Consider the following 16,768-nt stretch of genomic DNA (forward strand, 5'->3'; position numbering starts at 1 on the left):
GTCGTGTCGCAGGAGTCAGTTCTCTCCAGGGATTGAACTCAGGTTGTCAGGCTTGATAGCCAGTCCCATTTCCCTCTGAATCAGCTCATGCAGTATTTTTATTAACCATGGTTCTGAGGCCGCAGAGAAGGCTCAGCTCTTAAGAGCATATACTGCTCTCACGGAGGACCAGAGTTTGGTTCCCAGCACCCATCCATGTTGGGTGACTCAAAACCACCTATAACTCTGCTCCAGGGAAACTGAAATTGTCTGGCCTCTGTGGGCACCTACACAGACACATATGGATACGTGTGATTAAAAATAATAAATCTGAATAGGGTTCTATGGTTTTCTCTTAACTGGGTCTTGTGTTATGGCGGCTCAGTCATGAACCCAACAATGGGTAAAGAAATCCTTCTGTGCTCATAAGACCACCAGCTACCTGGCAATTGCTGTGGCCTAAATGTGTGGGTATGAAAGCATTTGCTCACACATATCCTCTTCCCTGCCTCATAGATAGGTCTGAAGTTTGACACACACAGGATTCCTGAAATCTGTTTCCTTCCACTGCTGCTCTACTGCCTCCCAGACCAAATGTTCATCTTCCTATGTGTCACCATGACAGCGCTCATCAGACCAAGAAGGTCTCTTCCCAACGTTGGTTTGCTTTGTAAAGGTGATGTTCTTGTTGGATATGTGTATAAAATAAACAAACAAACATACAAAACCAACAAAACCCCTTCTCTTCGTTGCTGTCTAAATCTGTGTTAAGCATCTGAACAGATGCCCGAAAGCCACTTCTGGAAGGAAGACAGGAGTGGGAACACTGGCCCAAGAATTGAAGGAATGACACCAAAGTTTTGTCTATAATGATCTAGTTTTTATTTTAATAAGAATGTTTACACATAAGGCTCCCCCTTAATTCATGATATAAAAGAACTCTTTTTTTTTGGATAGGCACTATTTTAAAATTTGTGTGTGTGTATGTGTGTGTGTGTGTGTGTGTGAGAGAGAGAGAGAGAGAGAGAGAGAGGAGAACTTGTCAGAGTTGGTCTTCTCCTTCCACCATATAGATCCTAGAGGAAAGAAATCTCAAGTTGTCAGGCTTGGCAGAAAGCATCTTTACCATTGAGCCATCTTACAGGGTCAACAGGTACATGTGTATAAGAAAATTTTAATTTCTTTGTTGTCTTATGGCACTAGGGAATGAATTCAGGGCACTATGGAAAAAAGACAAATGCACTACCACTCAGCTCCATCCTCATTCCGTCATAGGCACTTACATTATTATATTAAGAAAAAAACTTAAGCCGTGCGTGGCTTTACTTCCAGCACTTGGGAGGCAGAGTTTGGCTGATCTCTGGTCTACAAAGCAAGTTCTAGGTCAGCCAAGGGTACACAGAGAAACTGTCAAAAAAAAAAAAAAAAAAAGAAGAAGAAGAAGAGGAGGAGGAGGAAGAGGAGGAAGAGAGGAGGAGGAGAAAGAAACTTAGAAAAAAAATGTTCAAATGAACTAACCTGAACTGACATTCTGATTATATATTTGAGGTTTCCCCCAAACCATCATATACTAGGCTCTATGTTAGGGGACAGTCCCTAGCTCTTGCTACCCAGCTGTTTGTGGAAGAAAGTCTGGAGTTGCTGCCAGGCATCCAACTGGGCCATGGCATGAGGCTTAGGCACCCCTCCAAAGGTGATATTAGCACCCACCAGGAGGTGCATGCCAGCTTTGCACAGTGGGAAGTAAGGGGGCTCAATATAGTGGCCTGCTTCTGGGTAGCAGATGATCTGGGGCTTCTCCTTCCCGTGGGCCTGCAGGCGCTTGGAGATCTCATTGGCATAGAACTCACTCTTCCAGTTGTGGTCATCCTGACCAACAAGGAAGAGGAAGGTCGTGTCAGACCTTTCCACGGGGATGAAGCTCTTCTCTTCCACCAGAGGGCTTTGCAGACCTTCCACAACATCCAAGAGACCATCTTTGGTCATTTTGACTCGATTTCTCAGAAGAGATACAGGGGGTATGGTCTCATCCTTGTAGTGTATGGTGTTCCCAACAGCAGCCACAGAGCCATTGATGACAACGGCGGCTGTGATGCCCTTCAGGAAGGAGGCCATAGCCAGGCCAAGTTCGCCCCCTTTGGAAATCCCAAGCAGCCCAATTCCTGGTCCTTTTACCTGAGAAAGAAGCAAATGAAAAATGGAGGCTTAGTCCGGGAACAGTATGATAACCAGAAAGCAAGGAGGATGGTGGCAGAGACCTGGGCTCCCCCATTACAACCTGGACCATTTATTTACACCTAAGCCATATCTTTCTGTTCACAGCTTCTCTACCATCATTTTTGGCGACTGCAACAACAACATGATAGTCTAGCACACAAACTTTTAAAACTCCTCTGATGTTTTCCTCTAATCCATGGCAGCCATTCCCACTTAGATAACCCAAACCTCTCATCACTAGCATGTACTGTTTTTAGGCTCAAAAATCTCACTTTCCCGCATTGCACCCTCTGGCCACCATCTTTAGTCCCTCCCTCTTAGCTGTTCTAGAAACATTCCTTTCTACCTTGCTGAGGCCTTCTCAGTCTCTTCTTCACTGTAGATCGCCCATGTTCACCAATCAGCCCCTCCAATTCAGAGTCTGTGCTTCATCACCTTAATGCTCCCTCGAAAGCAGTCTCCACGCCTTTATCACCACCCTTCCCTTGATCCGGAAAAGGGCTAGTCCTAGTGAAACCGCCTGCTCATTCTCTCCAGGCTGGAGCAGCAGCTAAGAGAAGTACACACATTCCTGCTGCCTGATCTCTCATTGGACAGGAGCACCGGTGTGGCCCTCAGTCTGCCGTACATCACTGGTGTTTTGCTTTCCCACATCCTCTCCTACCTCCTCGGCCTCTTGGGTCCCCAGGCATGCCCCTCCCCCCTCAGCTCTCCACACTGCAGTGAGAAAACAGAAGCTCTGGCAGGAATGTCTCCCTCCTTAGTCCACCTGTTCCCATGAGAACCTGTTCCCAGAATCATGCTCTGAGATTCCCTCAATCTCAGCGGCCACCCTCTGGCTGTGTCTGGGATGCCGTCCACTATCTTTCTCCAGGGATGGCTTCCCACACTTACTTCCTGCCTCCTCTCCTGTAAACTTCTCTCTGCTGGTCCTCCTCAGGTCCTCCCTACTCTGGGCTCTTCTACTTTCCCTGTTTTCCCTGGGCCCCAAACCGTACTATCTAAGATTTTGCTCTTCTCTGCCCTGGTTCCCTACAAAACCTATGGGAAGATGTTTGTTGTATTTTCCTTTGTCCATTCCCCACTTGGCGCCTTCCAGGTTGCACTGTCCACAAGGACTGCTCCTGTCTTGAGTCCCAGCGTCCTCTGGACTATAAGCAAAAGGCCTTTTGGCTAACCTTTCACAACAGTCTTTTTTCTTCTCTTGTGGTTTCTATAACAACAGCCTGGAAACTTTCAAACTTATTACCAAAGTACTAGGAATTAAGTGATGTGGTAGTTACCGTGTTTATTAAAGGAAGAAACAGAGGTCCCAAAGTCATAGAACTGGAAGCTGAAGAGACGGTTCAGTGGGTAAAGCATTTGCTACACAAGTCTGATAGCCTCAGTTTGATCCTCGGAATGCACATAAGGTGGAGGGAGAGACCTGGCGCCACAGAGTTGTCCTCAGACCTCCACACACTCATGAGCACAGATTCTCTTATACGTGCACACAAATACACAATAGTAATATTTTTTTGAAAACTGATGGAATCAAACCTCAGACTTCTCTCTAGATGCATCCTATACTGGCTCTACTTCTCTAAGAGCACCAATGCTTCTGGCCTCAACAATGTCTGATTATAAAATTATAAAATAAGCAAGGGTTGCCAGCCCAGCCTGTGCTATGCGGAACCTAGAAAGCTCGGAGAACCCTGGTCTCCGGATGGTGATTCTCATGTCCCTCTTACACAGTTCACTCTGTGCTTCCATCTCAGCTCCCACAGGGACATGGGGACACAGGGACACAGGGACACGGGGACACAGGGACACAGGGACACAGGGACACGGGCAGCAGAGAGCTGCTGAGCATATCATTTGAAAGCGCACTGGCTGGCGATGGCCCTGCCTTTTTCCTTCCCTTTATTTCTTGTGTCAAACCTTGGTTCTCAAATATGCTGATGTTCTTTATGAAACACTACAACATACCAGAACTCAGAATCCCGAACACTAACTAGCATGAAATACAGGAACTCACACAGCATTACAGAGAAATGTCTGACAAGTAAGCACAGAAGGCAGTTCGTATAGACTGTCTCCCAGTCAGGGAGGGGCTGCCACTGCCGGCTCATTCTGTGAAGTCAGGCATATGATGAGGAGATCTGACAGAAGGGCCAATAAATCATGAGGGGCTCTAACCTCGGGGTGGCTACGTAGGTAGTTCACGGCTTCTTCAAAGTACTCTATACGCATGGTTTCCATGCTCTTGGGGAGGTCGTCGTAGTTGTAATAAGCCAGAGCCATGACAGCAAAGCCCTTCCCAGCCAGCAGACTCGCCCGATACTCCAGAAGGCCACCTCCAACTCCAAAAAGGTCTATGATCCCAGGAAAGGGTCCAGGTTCTGGGAAGAAACAAAGCAAAACCAAACCAAATATTCAGGATGCTTAATTCAGAATGAGTATATTTCAGACTGATCCTAAAGATACAAAAAGTCCTCTTGTCTTCATGCATCCAGAGTGGCCTGGACTGAGCCCACAATTTCCTCTCCACCCTCACTTCCCTCTACATCTAAGTCTCAAAATTCCAGACTTTTACAGAGAGAGTATGTTACCTTTAACATTAAAAATACACTACGGGCCGAGGTAGAGTGCTGCCTAGCATATATGGCAGACTAGATTTTATTCCAAACACATGTGAACACACACACACAAGCACACGTGCACACATACACTACTCTCCTCTCTGAACCGAAATTGATAGTGTCAACTGCCACAGAAGCTATGCAGCAACCAGAACATCACACGCTGCTGGCGTAATGCAAAACCATGAGGTCTGTAGGATACAGTGGGAGGTAAAATGCAATGGGACCTTGCTCACAAAAATCAAACCGACTATTATCCTATGACCCAGTAACCCCATGCCTGTTTACCCAAAAGAAATGAAAATTTTTGTTACCACACAAACTTCTATGCAAGCATTTGCAACAACTTCACGAATAATCTCCAGACTGCAAAGGGATCAGTGTCCTTCAACTGGCAAATGAATCAAAACACAGGCTCCATGGCTAGAAGACTCCATGAATCTCAAATGCATTCTGCTAAGGGAGTACATATAGACTAGAAAAGGCTGCACATTCATTCTGCATGGATTCATGCCCTAAACATTGTTTCCCATTTGAATAAAGAGGCTCATCAGGGTTGGAGAGATGGCCCAGTGGTTAAGTGACTGTTCTTCTTCTAGAGGTCCTGGGTTCAGTTCCCAGCAACCACATGGTGGCTCGCAACCATTTGTGATGGGATCTGATGCCCTCTTCCGGGGTGTATGAAGACAGCACTTATATACATAAAATAAATAAATCTTTGAAGAAAGAAAAAAGAGGCTTCTCTTCCACATGACCAATTTAAACAACACGGCAAGTACTGGGCCGGCACCTGCTGAGGAACAGATGCATACTAAGATGGAAGGAATGCAAGTTCCTTCTTCATCACTACCATGGGTTTGTGTGCAGCTCTCTTTAACCACTTGTAACTGTGATTAAAATATTTTGCTGATTTTGCCTACTTTGCCATTATTTTTGTTGTTGTTTTGAGGCAGAACATCAAATATCCTGGTATGACCCAGTATTGCTATGTAGCCAGCAATGGTCGAGAGTATTTGGTTCTCCTGCCTCGACCTGTAGGTGCTGGGATTGCAGTTCTGGGCTATCTTTCCCTATTTATCCTGGGTTGGGGATGAAACCAAGTACTACTCCATGCAAGCACTCTACCAAAGGAGCCACACCCTCCAGCCCAAGTGTGTGGAGCCACACCCTCCAGCCCAAGTGTGTGAAGCTTGTTTTAGAGTCAGAATACTAATGTAATGGCCTCTCCTGGGAGTTGATTGTTCTAGCCATCACTGCTTTAGAGTCCTGTTGATTCTCCTGCCTGATTTGCTGGAACCTCCACATGCAGCTAAAAACCAAGACAATTTTAAAATATTGGAAACGTAGTAGTAGAGTGCTTGCCGAGTTTGAATTCCCACACTGCCACAAGAAAAGACAGAAGACATTCTAAAAGAAAATTAGGGGGCATGGGTGTATGGAACACTGTGGACTTTATTATTAGGGGTGTCTCCCCTTTTAACTCAGCAGCGGAACTGAAGGACCAGCTCCCGGGAAACAGCATCACCATAACAGGCTCCAGTCCAGTCCTGTCTCCTTCCCACCGAGTCCTGCCTAGATCATTGGGAGCTACCCTTTTCTTCACTTAAAATCACAGGGGAACTTTAAGCAAAGGGGATGTGGAGGGCAGCTGCTCACCTGGAGGCAGGAAGAGCGTGGCGCGCACCCGGCCCTCGCGCACGGGCACGCGCCGCACCCCGGGAGCCAGGAAGTGACGCTCGTGCACCGCGTGTGCAAGCTGCCGCCCGCCGTCGGGCTCGTGTCCGTCCAGCACCTCCAGCTCCACCACGTAGGGCTTCTGCACGTCGCGCTTGATCAGGCGCCAGAGAGGCCGTTCTGGCTCCATGGCCCAGAGCAGCCCCATGGGCTCGAGCCCCGTGAAGCTGCCGCCCAGCGCGGGCGCGCGCGCCAGGTCCAGCTCACCGTGGGCGTCGGCGCGGTAGCGCGCGTGGGCTCGGAAGAGCGCGCCCTTCTCGTCGCGCAGGGCCGCGCGCAGCGTGACGGGCTGCTCCGGGGCCAGGCCGCGCACGGCGATGCTCAGCGGCTCGTCCCAGCAGCTGCGGCCCGCGGGCTCCAGGCTCAGCGTCGCATTTGTCCGCGCCCAAGTGGTCCCGCCACCCGTGCTGAGCGGCGGAGATCCTGACATTCGCGCCCAGCTCTTCCAACCACATTGGCACAACCTGCTTGCTCTCAGGACAGCGAAAGATGAGGCCACCATTTTGAGTCTTTGACTTCAGCCCTCAGTTCCGCAGAGAAAGTTAGAGATCCTCTAGCGGCCAGCTGCCTGCCTGCAGTCCTTAGACTGAGCTGTAGGCTGAGCTGTGCGCTTGCTGAGCAGGGAGGATCGAGTGCTGAGCAAGCAACAAAAGCAAAAGTAGTGAGGCTTTGACTAAGGCGTCTGTGCGTTAAGACTCCCTTATATCTGGAACCCTCTTACTAGTTAGTGTTTTTCAGGTGCTCTTTACCCCATGAAGAGTGGGCTGGACCAGGGCTCGCTCTTAAAAGCCTCTCACCCAATGAACTTCCTGTGGCCAAATCCGAAAGGTTGCAGAGTCAAGAATGTGAGATTGCAATTGAGTTTCATCGCGTCGTAGAGTAATAGACACTCGTTACTAATCTTAGGACTGTTCTTTCAAAAGCGTGCATCATGATATTTAGTTGTGTGCTGTCTGCGCGTGCCTAGCCTCCACGCAAGTCCCGTGTCCGGTGGACTTAATGTCTCATGGGCTGTGTGACCTTTTACCTGCATTCCATACCCGTATAAAAATAGTCAAATGACGTCATAGTTATTCCTTTTTACACTGAGCTGTCTTTTGGCCTTCTAGGCAAACACTTTTTCCTACTCTTCCCGGACTTTACATCTTTCCCAGTTGTTTTATAAGCTATTGTTTCCAATCAGTGATTTTTTTTTTCCTCCAAAGCCTTGAACCTTTACAAGGATAATTGCACATCTTTATTATTACAGAAACCTGAAACTATATAAGCTGTACTTCTCCTAAGAAGACTACTGTGTTAATTTTTGTTTACTTGACCCAAACTAGAAACAACCTTGGAACAGGCAAGGAACCTCATTTGAGGAAATGCCTGTATCGTATTGGCCTATGTGTCACTGAGAGTTTGCGTGGGAGGGCCTAGCCCACTGCAGGAGGTTCCGTGCTAGGCAGGTGGGGCATGGGGAGTGGAGAATTAGCTCACTGGACTTGAATTCATTTCCCACAGCCATAAGGGAGCTCGCAGCTCTATGAAAGTCCAGCTCCAAGGGATCGGAGGCATACACGTGCCAGCAAAACGCCCACACACAATAAAATTTAGGGGGGGGGGGAACAAGCAAACAAGCAAGCAGTCTGGCTGACCGTGGACAGGAGGAAAGCAAGTGTCCCCTGCAATTCATGCCTCCTGCTTCCTGCTTGGGTCTCTGACTTTCTTTCTCTTTTCTTTTCTTTTTCTTTTCTTTTCTTTATTTTTATTTTTATTTTTATTTATTTATTTATTTATTTTTGTTTTTTTGGATTTGTTTTTTTTTTTTTTTTTTTTTTTTTTTGAGACAGGGTTTCTCTGTATAGCTCTGGCTGTCCTGGAACTCACTCTGTAGACCAGGATGGCCTTGTCTACAACTCAGAAATCCTCCTGCCTCTGCCTCCCAGAGTGCTGGGATTACAGGCGTGCACCGCCCGGCAAAATTAAACTTCACCTGAGGGTTTTTGTTGGATAACTCATCTTTTATTTTATGTATCTGAGTACACTGTCGCTGTCTTCAGACCCTCCAGAAGAGAGCATTGGACCCCATTACAGATGGTAGTGAGCCACCATGTGGTTGCTGGGAATTGAACTCAGGACCTCTGGAAGAGCAGGCAGTACTCTTAACCCCTGAGCCATCTCTCCTGACTTCCCTCAGGGACAGACTATAACCTGGAAGGCAGTGCCAATAAACCTTTTCCTCCACTAGCTGCTTTTAGTCAGAGTTTTATCACAGAGAAAAGCGGTCTAGGATAACTACCCTGAAGAACTTGCCCAGGCAAAGCTTTTTACCTTGTTTCAAATGACCTCGCACTGCACTGGTCATGGAACTCGGAAATAACTGTTTTTGTGTTGCTACTATGGATTCTGTAGCATTATTTTGTGTATACAGCCCCAGGAACCAAAGTAAATAATAATGATGATGATAATAATAATGATAATACTAGTAATAATAGTAATTATTAATCCTAATAAAAACCCTATTGGGGAAAAAATTAAGAACCAGAGAGCCAGGGCAGGACAGCAGTGGCACATGCCTTTAGTCCCAGCACTTGGGAGGCAGAGGGGAATGGGGACTATGAACCTGTAGAGGGGTTTGTTGTAACAAATGGTTAGGAAATTCAGTGACCTGCCAATCAACAAATATGAAGCAATTTCTCAAGGTTCAGTTTACAAGAAGGAGATTTGACAAGTAAATGAAGATACCCCACCAGAACCCACAGCTTCTGTAAGTGGACTTGGAGTTCTGAAGACTTGGTTGCTTGGCAACCACCAAGCAGCTTTGGAACCTAAGCAACCAAGGAATGTTGATGCAGAACCTTGCTTCTCTTTAAGACTGTACTGTGGGACAGTACAGCACTTGGGAGGTAATGTCAAACCACCACCTCTTTGGCAGAATGAGAACGCCTTCATCAGCGTCAGCTGCAGGAGGAGAGGGCGGGCTGAGGTAACCCAGAAGACTGGTGCTGTGCGAAAGGCTCAGCATCCACAATCCACACGGCTGCCAGACCTGTGATCTTAGCTGAGTCTCTTCTGGCCGTGGCTGGGGTCTGGAATTAGTAAGGTGAAGGCTTTAGAGCAGGCTGTTTAACAGCATGAAAGAGACGGTTCTCACTGCCAAGGAATAAAAGGGGTAGTTTATTCTGGAGTCAAATATTTGTGACCATAACCTGGGAATGTAGATTTCTCAAAACACCATGTTCTGATGAGACAGCAATTTCATGAAGGTTTTGTAGAAAATGAAAGGACATAAATCAAGACAAGTTTCAAGTACATTTGGTGGAAACAAAAGATAGGAGGGTAACAGCCAGTCAGGCGCACCTCTGTGATGGGTCTCGGATGCTGTCTGATGACACTCCTAGATTTTAGGTTGGAGAAAGCTAGTAGGCTGTTAAATTAATAATTCTACAAGGTTTTGCCTAACAGTCACAAGGATGTGAGATCAGACACAAAAGTGGGAAAGAAATGCTATTTAGAGAGCCAAAGATGGCTCTAGGCAAATTGTTTTTGTTGCTTTGTCTTTCCAGACAGGGTTTCTTTGGGTAGCCTTGGCTATCCTGGAACTTGCTCTGAAGACCAGGCGGCCCTCAATCTCACAAGAGATCTGCCTACCTGTGTCCCAAGTGCTGGGATTAAAGGTGTGTGCTGCCACCGCCTGCTACCCCTGGGTAAATTATAATTAGGTTCTGGAGCTGCAAAATTCCAAACCCTCCACACTTTTTTGAAGTTCTTATCAGTTAACCAGCCTTGTAGAAGGCTCAGTGAACCATGGGACTTCTTTCCAGGGATTTTTTGCTCAGAGCATTTTCTAGTTTTGTTGTTGTTGTTGTTGTTTTTGTTTTTTGTTTGTTTGTTTATTTTTGGAGACAGCTTTAGAGCTATGTGACTCACGGTGAGAACTGGAAATTGGAGGTTCAGATGGGAGAAGGGAAGGAAATTTTGTAGAAAAGATAGAGGGGAAATCGGGTCTGGTCAAGAGCTTAGAATTTCCTTTATAATCAAATGAGCATGGAGAACAGAAAGCATTCTACCCAAGAACAGGGAGTCCTCATCCTGTGGCCTAGCTGAAGCCTCACGCGGAGAAGCAAGCATTCCAACATAGTTAACACTTGCTTAAGGCCTTTCTTCCTTCCCAGATGTAACCTTACAACTTTCCCCAGATCTCACCAGAAATCCCTCTTACAGGGAAAAGATATGCACTAACCCCCTCGTGCAACCCCATGTTATAACAAACAGAAAGTGGCCAGACAGAATGGAAGGTTTGTTTGGAAAACGAATCTGTGGTGGTTTGAATGAGAGGATTCCCCCATGGACTGACTCATGGTGGAAGACTTTGTCCCCTGTTGATGGAACTGTTTGAGAAGGATTACAAGGTGTGGCTTTGTTGGAGGAAGTATGTCACTGAGAGCAGACTTTGAGGGCTCAAAAGACTCATGCCAACCCCAGCGTGTCCCTTAATTTCCTGTTTAAGGTTTGAGACGTGAGCTTTCGGCTGCTGCTCCAGCCAACATGCTGGCTGTTTGTAGCCGACCATGACTGACTGTTAACCCTCTGAAACCATAAGCCCACTTAAAAGTTTCCTCATATACATTTTCCATAGTCATGCTGTTTTATCACAGCAATAGAAAAGTAACTTATGCAGAAGCTAAGACCTATTATCCTTCAGAATTGGCTTTATTCAGAGAGTGACTTGGGGCAGAGGGGTGGAGATGATATGGCCTTGAGGTGGAGAGCAGACAGGAGAAGCACAGCATTGTAACAGAGCAGAATGGAGATCAGAGAGAGAGAGACAGAGAGACAGAGACACAAAGAGACAGAGAGGGAGCCTACCTCATAAAGAGGAACAGCATTCAGAGATAACAGCCAAGTATAAGCTTGATTGGAATCTTAAAAGGCGTGAAAGGCCCTTCAGTTCCCAAGGAACAAAGGAAATTACTTTTATAGGTTTTCAGGGGATGGAAGGAAGCTCTGTATCGTATCACTTAGTCTAGCCTAGACTACATGCCAAGGAGCAAGCATTAGGCAGGACCACCATGAGAAGGAAGGGCCGAGAGGCCACAGCACAGCGTGACTTCTTATCAGTTCTCTGTCCAGTCCGTCGTCCAAAGGGACGATGAAGGGGTGGAGACAGACAGACATATCCAAATACACACACACACACTCTCTCACACACACACTCTCACCTACTCACACACATATTCACATACACACACACTCACATACACACTCTCTCTCTCACACATACTCACACACACACACACACTCAGAGAGGGAGCATTGGGCAGAACATAAAGGCTGGAACATTTAAAGTGGACCCATTATGGAGTCCCTTCCTTCCCAGTCAGCCATCAGCTCAGATATTAACTGTTCTTTGAGAATGTATTAAAACTGAAGACAACATGGTATTCTTTGTGATTACATTATAACAAAATTCCTTATGACCCAGGCTAAAGGGCACGTCTGAGGACCCCCCAGAAACTCTACATGGGACCCTGTCCTCATCCTGTTTTTAGGGTGTTGGGGGCTCGGTGAGATAGCTCAGCGGGTAAAGGTGCTTGCCTCCAAGGCGGATGACCTTGTGTCCCACATTACCTGGCTCGGCCTGCACAAGTGTACCTTGGCATCTGTGTCCAACCCAATAAGATAAGCTATATAGCCATAATGAAAAGCAAAATAAAATGCTCAGGGCCAAAATACTCCCTGGCACAGGAGTAGGATCCACACTAATGGGTAAGAATGTAAAATATTTCGTAAGAATAACCACTCGCTTTAGAAGAACACTAATATCATTCCCACAGTCCATTAATTTTCAACTATTCAGAGTGGGCACCATTTCAGGAAAAATACCTCCTTGGGACCAACCTTTACCTTTGCCCTAATTGTTCTAGTCTGATTGTTTAAATATCAAATGCCCTTGTGGCCAATGTTGGCCTTGTGGCTGTGAAGAAATAAAACTAACATTTTCATGAAAATAAAATCCCAGAGAGATATAAAAATAATCCTATGTGATTTAATTTGAAGGAAGTTATCGGTTCTGGCCTAGAAGCAAACCTTCTAGAGACAATGACCCTGACAGAGGAATATCACAAGATCAAGTGTCATTCCTAGAAGACAGTGTGAGCAGTCAGACATTGCAGAGAGAGCATGTGCAACAGCTACAGAGCCTAGGGAAGGGTCTGCTGGCCTGCTGGCTGGCTAGGGCAGCTCACAACGGGCAGGAGTCTGTGAGAAGGAAAAGAAGTGCTTGCCCCCTGGGAGTGGCAGGGCCCACTGCTGAATGACGGGAGTGTTGCTTGGCCCAAGGCCAGGGTGGTATAAAGATTAAATGCCACTTAAGTCAAGAGAGAGTTTGGGGACAGGTAGGTATTGAGCTGGCCCTAAAAGAGTAGAATGTATTAACACATTAGGCCAGGTCATAAGAAATTTTGTAATAATGTAATCACAAAGAATACCATGTTGTCTTCAGTTTTAATACCTGTACTTCCTAGTGGCCAGGACGAGACATCAGGTGTGTCCTGCCATACCTAGCTCCTTACAAGCAGTTTAAACAGAGAAATGGATTTTTTAAAAAATGGAAATGTGGGGGTACTGTTGAAAAGCCACGATCTCTCATACAAGAAGCTACGAGGGTTGAGCTTTAGCGACAAATGTGGGAATTGAAGCAAGGGTCTGATACAAGAAGTATTTAGAATGTTGCATTATTTCTTCTCTTTGCTCCCTAAACTCCCAGGATTTCCTTACTCCACTCTGGGCTTCCGATTTCCTTACTCCACTCTGGGCTTCCGATTAATTCCTCCTAGCCTAGTGTATTCATTCTACCTCTCTTGGGCGCCCGCAGGCTCTGCTTGTGAACCAGAAGTGTGGACAGAAAGATTTGAAGGGAGACATGACCAAGCCCAAAAAGAAAAAGGTCTCCTCCTTTGGAGGCCTTGAGCTACAGCCCACTCGGCTGGGATGGGGCATGGTCTTCCTCCACTCAAAATCCACGGACAAGGCTGACTGTGCCTCCGTCTCCGGAGTGCCACCTGTTTTCAGCTTCAGCCCACGACACTGCGAGCGACTCAAAAACCAGTATTTGAAGAACGCGGCCGCCAACCTCTCCTTCTCTCAAGAAGTGAGGTGGCAGCGAGGGCTGCCCAGCATGCCTTTCAACCAGTACAATTTTGACCACATCTACAACCCGGAAAACATCATGCCACCTCTGCAGACCAGTAAAGCCGACACTAAGAAACCGGAGTGCACTGGGGTTCTGTACACGTCACCCCTCTTGCCAGAAGTCATCACTCACTTTACAAAGACATATACCTCAGCCTTCTCGCCAGAAGACTTCACTTACTTTTCAAAGTGTTATAAGGGTTCTAAACAGCCGAAGAAACCAAAGCCCCGAGGCCTGGAGCAGAAAGCATTTCCTGGACAAGGCCGCCATCACAACGTAAAGCCAGATATCCTGGAGCTGACACCCTCTCCAGATGAGAGTCTGGAAGAAAGGGAAACCTGGCTTCCCCCGGGTGAGAAGGAGGCCCGCGGCTGGGAAGCCATCGTGCTGGAGAAGCTGGACAAACGCACCGCGCGATGGATCCAGAGCAAACGACCAGTGAGGCCCGGCCAATCGCCCAACAAGTGGCAGCCCTTTCTGCGTCAGCAGTACGACTGGAGCCACATCCGGGATGAGCTCACTTCATCCAGCGACCTGGAGCTCCTCAAAAAACTGGAGGCAGAGGAGACAGCAGAGTTTATGGGAGAAAGTGCCCCGCCGCCACCAAAGGAGATAAAGAAGCCGGAGCTGCTGCTTCCGGTTTACTTCAGGTAGGCTGGCTTCAAGTAAACCTGGCAAAGTTGATGGCTGGCCCCTCTTCAAGGATTCCCCTATAGGCTTCTTTTTTGTTTGTTTGTTTGTTGGATTTGGTTTTTTAGAGACAGGGTTTCTCTGTGTAGCCCTGGCTGTCCTGGAACTCTGTAGACCAGGCTGGCCTCGAACTCAGAAATCTGCCTGCCTCTGCCTCCCAGAGTGCTGGGATTACAGGCCTGCACCACCACCCCCCGGCTCCCTATAGGTTTCTTATCTGACATCTTCGAGGTTTTCCTGGTATTTGCAATCAAACCCACCAGGGCAAGATCACCACCCCTGGCTACACTTCAGAATACCCTTTCCTGTCAACCTCTTCACCACCACCACCTGCTCTCTGAGATCTCAAGTTAGGTTTCTTTCTTTCTTTCTTTCTTTCTTTCTTTCTTTCTTTCTTTCTTTCTTTCTTTCTTTCTTTCTTTCTTTCTTTCCTTTTTTCTTTCTTTCTTTCTTTCTTTTTAAAATATGATTTTACTTATTTGATGCATATAAGTTCACCATTGCTCTCTTCAGACACACCAGGGCATCAGATTCCATTATAGATGGTTGTGAGACACCATGTGGTTGATGGGATTTGAACTCACGACCTCTGGAAGAGCAGTCAGTGCTCTTAACCTCTGAGGCATCTCTCCAGTCCAATTTAGGTTGCTAAGCCTCTCCATTGCTGACATTCTGCCAGCAGCATCTCTGGTCTTCACCTGATAGAAACCAGGAACACCTCTCAGTTGGGGTAAGCCAGGATGTCTCAGACACTGCCAGATATCTCTGAAGGACAAAAATCACACCCTGTTCAGAGTCACAGTTTTAAAGGATTCTGTCTTTAGCTTCCCAGAACTGAGCTCTCGGGCAGATGGTCCAGCTCATTAAGGTTCCTGGAGATATAGTCAGGTTGGCAGTGAGGAGGGCAGGGGCTTCATGGCACTATTTGGTCTGCCTCACTGTGAATAAGACTCACTGACCTCAGACACGACTAGACTCGGGGCAGAGAAGCAAGCGATCCAAAAGCAGGAGATGGCCCCGCGTGTCTCAGGTTAAATCCCTTCATTCCCAGCTAGAGTGAAGACAGGACCTTTTCTAATCTCCCTGACGTCCAAAGGAGGACTAAAAAGAAGTCAAACTGTAGTTATTTATTTATTGGGCAAATATGAGTTGATTGTTTTGGTTGGTGTTGTTTCAGATAGTCTGAGGAATGGTGGGAATAGAATGCAAAAGGACAGATGTGTCCACCTGGTGACAGACAGTCCATTCCTACACAGACTCGGTGAGGTAGTGCAGAAGGCACTTTCCCTTCCCCCACTCCGTGTGAATTCAGGGAACCAGTGTGAAGAATGAACTGCGGACTGGGGCATGGTGGCACTGCAATCCCAGCACTCGGGAGGCAGAATCGCAGAAAGAGTACAAGTTTGAGGCCAGCCTGGTCTAATACTAAATTCTAAGCTAGCCTGAGCTACATAGCAAGGTCCTCTCTCAATTTTCCCATACACATAGAAGAGAGAGACAAAAATGGAAAGAGATAAGAAGGAAGCACCACTGCTCTCTCGTGGTATTGGCCAGTGGCTTCGAGAGGCGTGGCTCCATCAGTGGAGGGGAGCAGGGCAGCAGGAGAAGACAGCTCTCCCAGAGGCTCCATATTCTTTTTTGTTTTGTTTTGTTTTTTGGATTTGTTTTTTATTGAGACAGGGTTTCTCTGTATAGTCCTGGCTGTCTTGGAACTCACTCTGTAGACCAGGCTGGCCTCGAACTCAGAAATCTGCCTGCCTCTGCCTCCCAGAGTGCTGGGATTACAGGCGTGCGCCACCACCACCCAGCTGAGGCTCTATATTCAAATGGCACTATAGAGAGAATGCTGGTCATCAGGCACAGTTCTTCTGATGCTACCACGTGGGAGCAGAGCTTAAGTGGGCTCCAGTGAACCACGGACCTAAGGGGGAACATCTTCCACCCCTTCCACTTCTCCCCCTCTCTCACCTCTGCTAAGGTTACCTGGTTACTCCCCACAAGTACACACAGCTGAAATCCTGCCTGGCAACAACATGACAGCCGAGGATATCCGAGAAGAGAGGGGCAAAGTCCAGCATGTAACTAAGAGCCCGTTCCGGCAGGTGACCCCCAAAGCTGGAGAGTATGCCTACTCTACGGACAACGCCTTCGAGCAGGAGATTTACTTTGGTAATGCGGGCTGTGGGGTAGGAGTATGGGCTGAGGAAATGAGGGCATCTTGGGACAAGAACAGTTGTGGGTGGAGATGAGAGTCTCTGGGTACACCTCCCGGTGCTAGTACAGGATTTGTGGCAGGGTATCTAGTGGCGAGCACACATTTCATTTGCCTCTCTCTCTCTCTCTCTCTCTC

The 16,768-nt window shown here is 47.3% G+C and overlaps 2 protein-coding genes across 2 annotated transcripts in view; one reads left to right on the forward strand and one right to left on the reverse strand.

The window, feature by feature from the left end:
- Window positions 1–1,395: 1,395 nt before the first annotated feature.
- On the reverse strand, window positions 1,396–7,311 carry LOC127687129 (acyl-coenzyme A thioesterase 2, mitochondrial). The gene is made up of 3 exons (XM_052185436.1): window positions 6,474–7,311; window positions 4,375–4,577; window positions 1,396–2,154 (listed from the first exon to the last, which is right to left on the reverse strand). The coding sequence occupies exons 1-3, from the start codon at window positions 7,051–7,053 to the stop codon at window positions 1,576–1,578; spliced, it is 1,362 nt and encodes a 453-aa protein (XP_052041396.1). The 5' UTR covers window positions 7,054–7,311; the 3' UTR covers window positions 1,396–1,575.
- Window positions 7,312–13,458: 6,147 nt separating this feature from the next.
- Window positions 13,459–16,768, forward strand: part of Heatr4 (HEAT repeat containing 4) — a 32,702-nt gene continuing 29,392 nt past the window's right edge. The window contains exons 1-2 of the mRNA XM_052185464.1: window positions 13,459–14,378; window positions 16,397–16,587. Coding sequence (XP_052041424.1) covers window positions 13,459–14,378; window positions 16,397–16,587 — 1,111 coding nt within the window. The remainder of the gene's footprint in view (window positions 14,379–16,396; window positions 16,588–16,768) is intronic.

Source organism: Apodemus sylvaticus, chromosome 6 (assembly GCF_947179515.1).
Source record: "Apodemus sylvaticus chromosome 6, mApoSyl1.1, whole genome shotgun sequence".
NCBI lineage: Eukaryota > Metazoa > Chordata > Mammalia > Rodentia > Muridae > Apodemus > Apodemus sylvaticus.

Bases quoted from the DNA above. Each gene is read 5' to 3' on its own strand.
- LOC127687129 (XM_052185436.1), bottom strand. From the start codon at position 7,053: ATGGTGGCCTCATCTTTCGCTGTCCTGAGAGCAAGCAGGTTGTGCCAA. The intron at 4,578-6,473 runs GTGAGCAGCTGC...GTTTCTTCCCAG, and splicing joins CACGCTCTTCCTGCCTCCAG to AACCTGGACCCTTTCCTGGG. The intron at 2,155-4,374 runs GTTAGAGCCCCT...CTTCTTTCTCAG, and splicing joins ACCTACGTAGCCACCCCGAG to GTAAAAGGACCAGGAATTGG.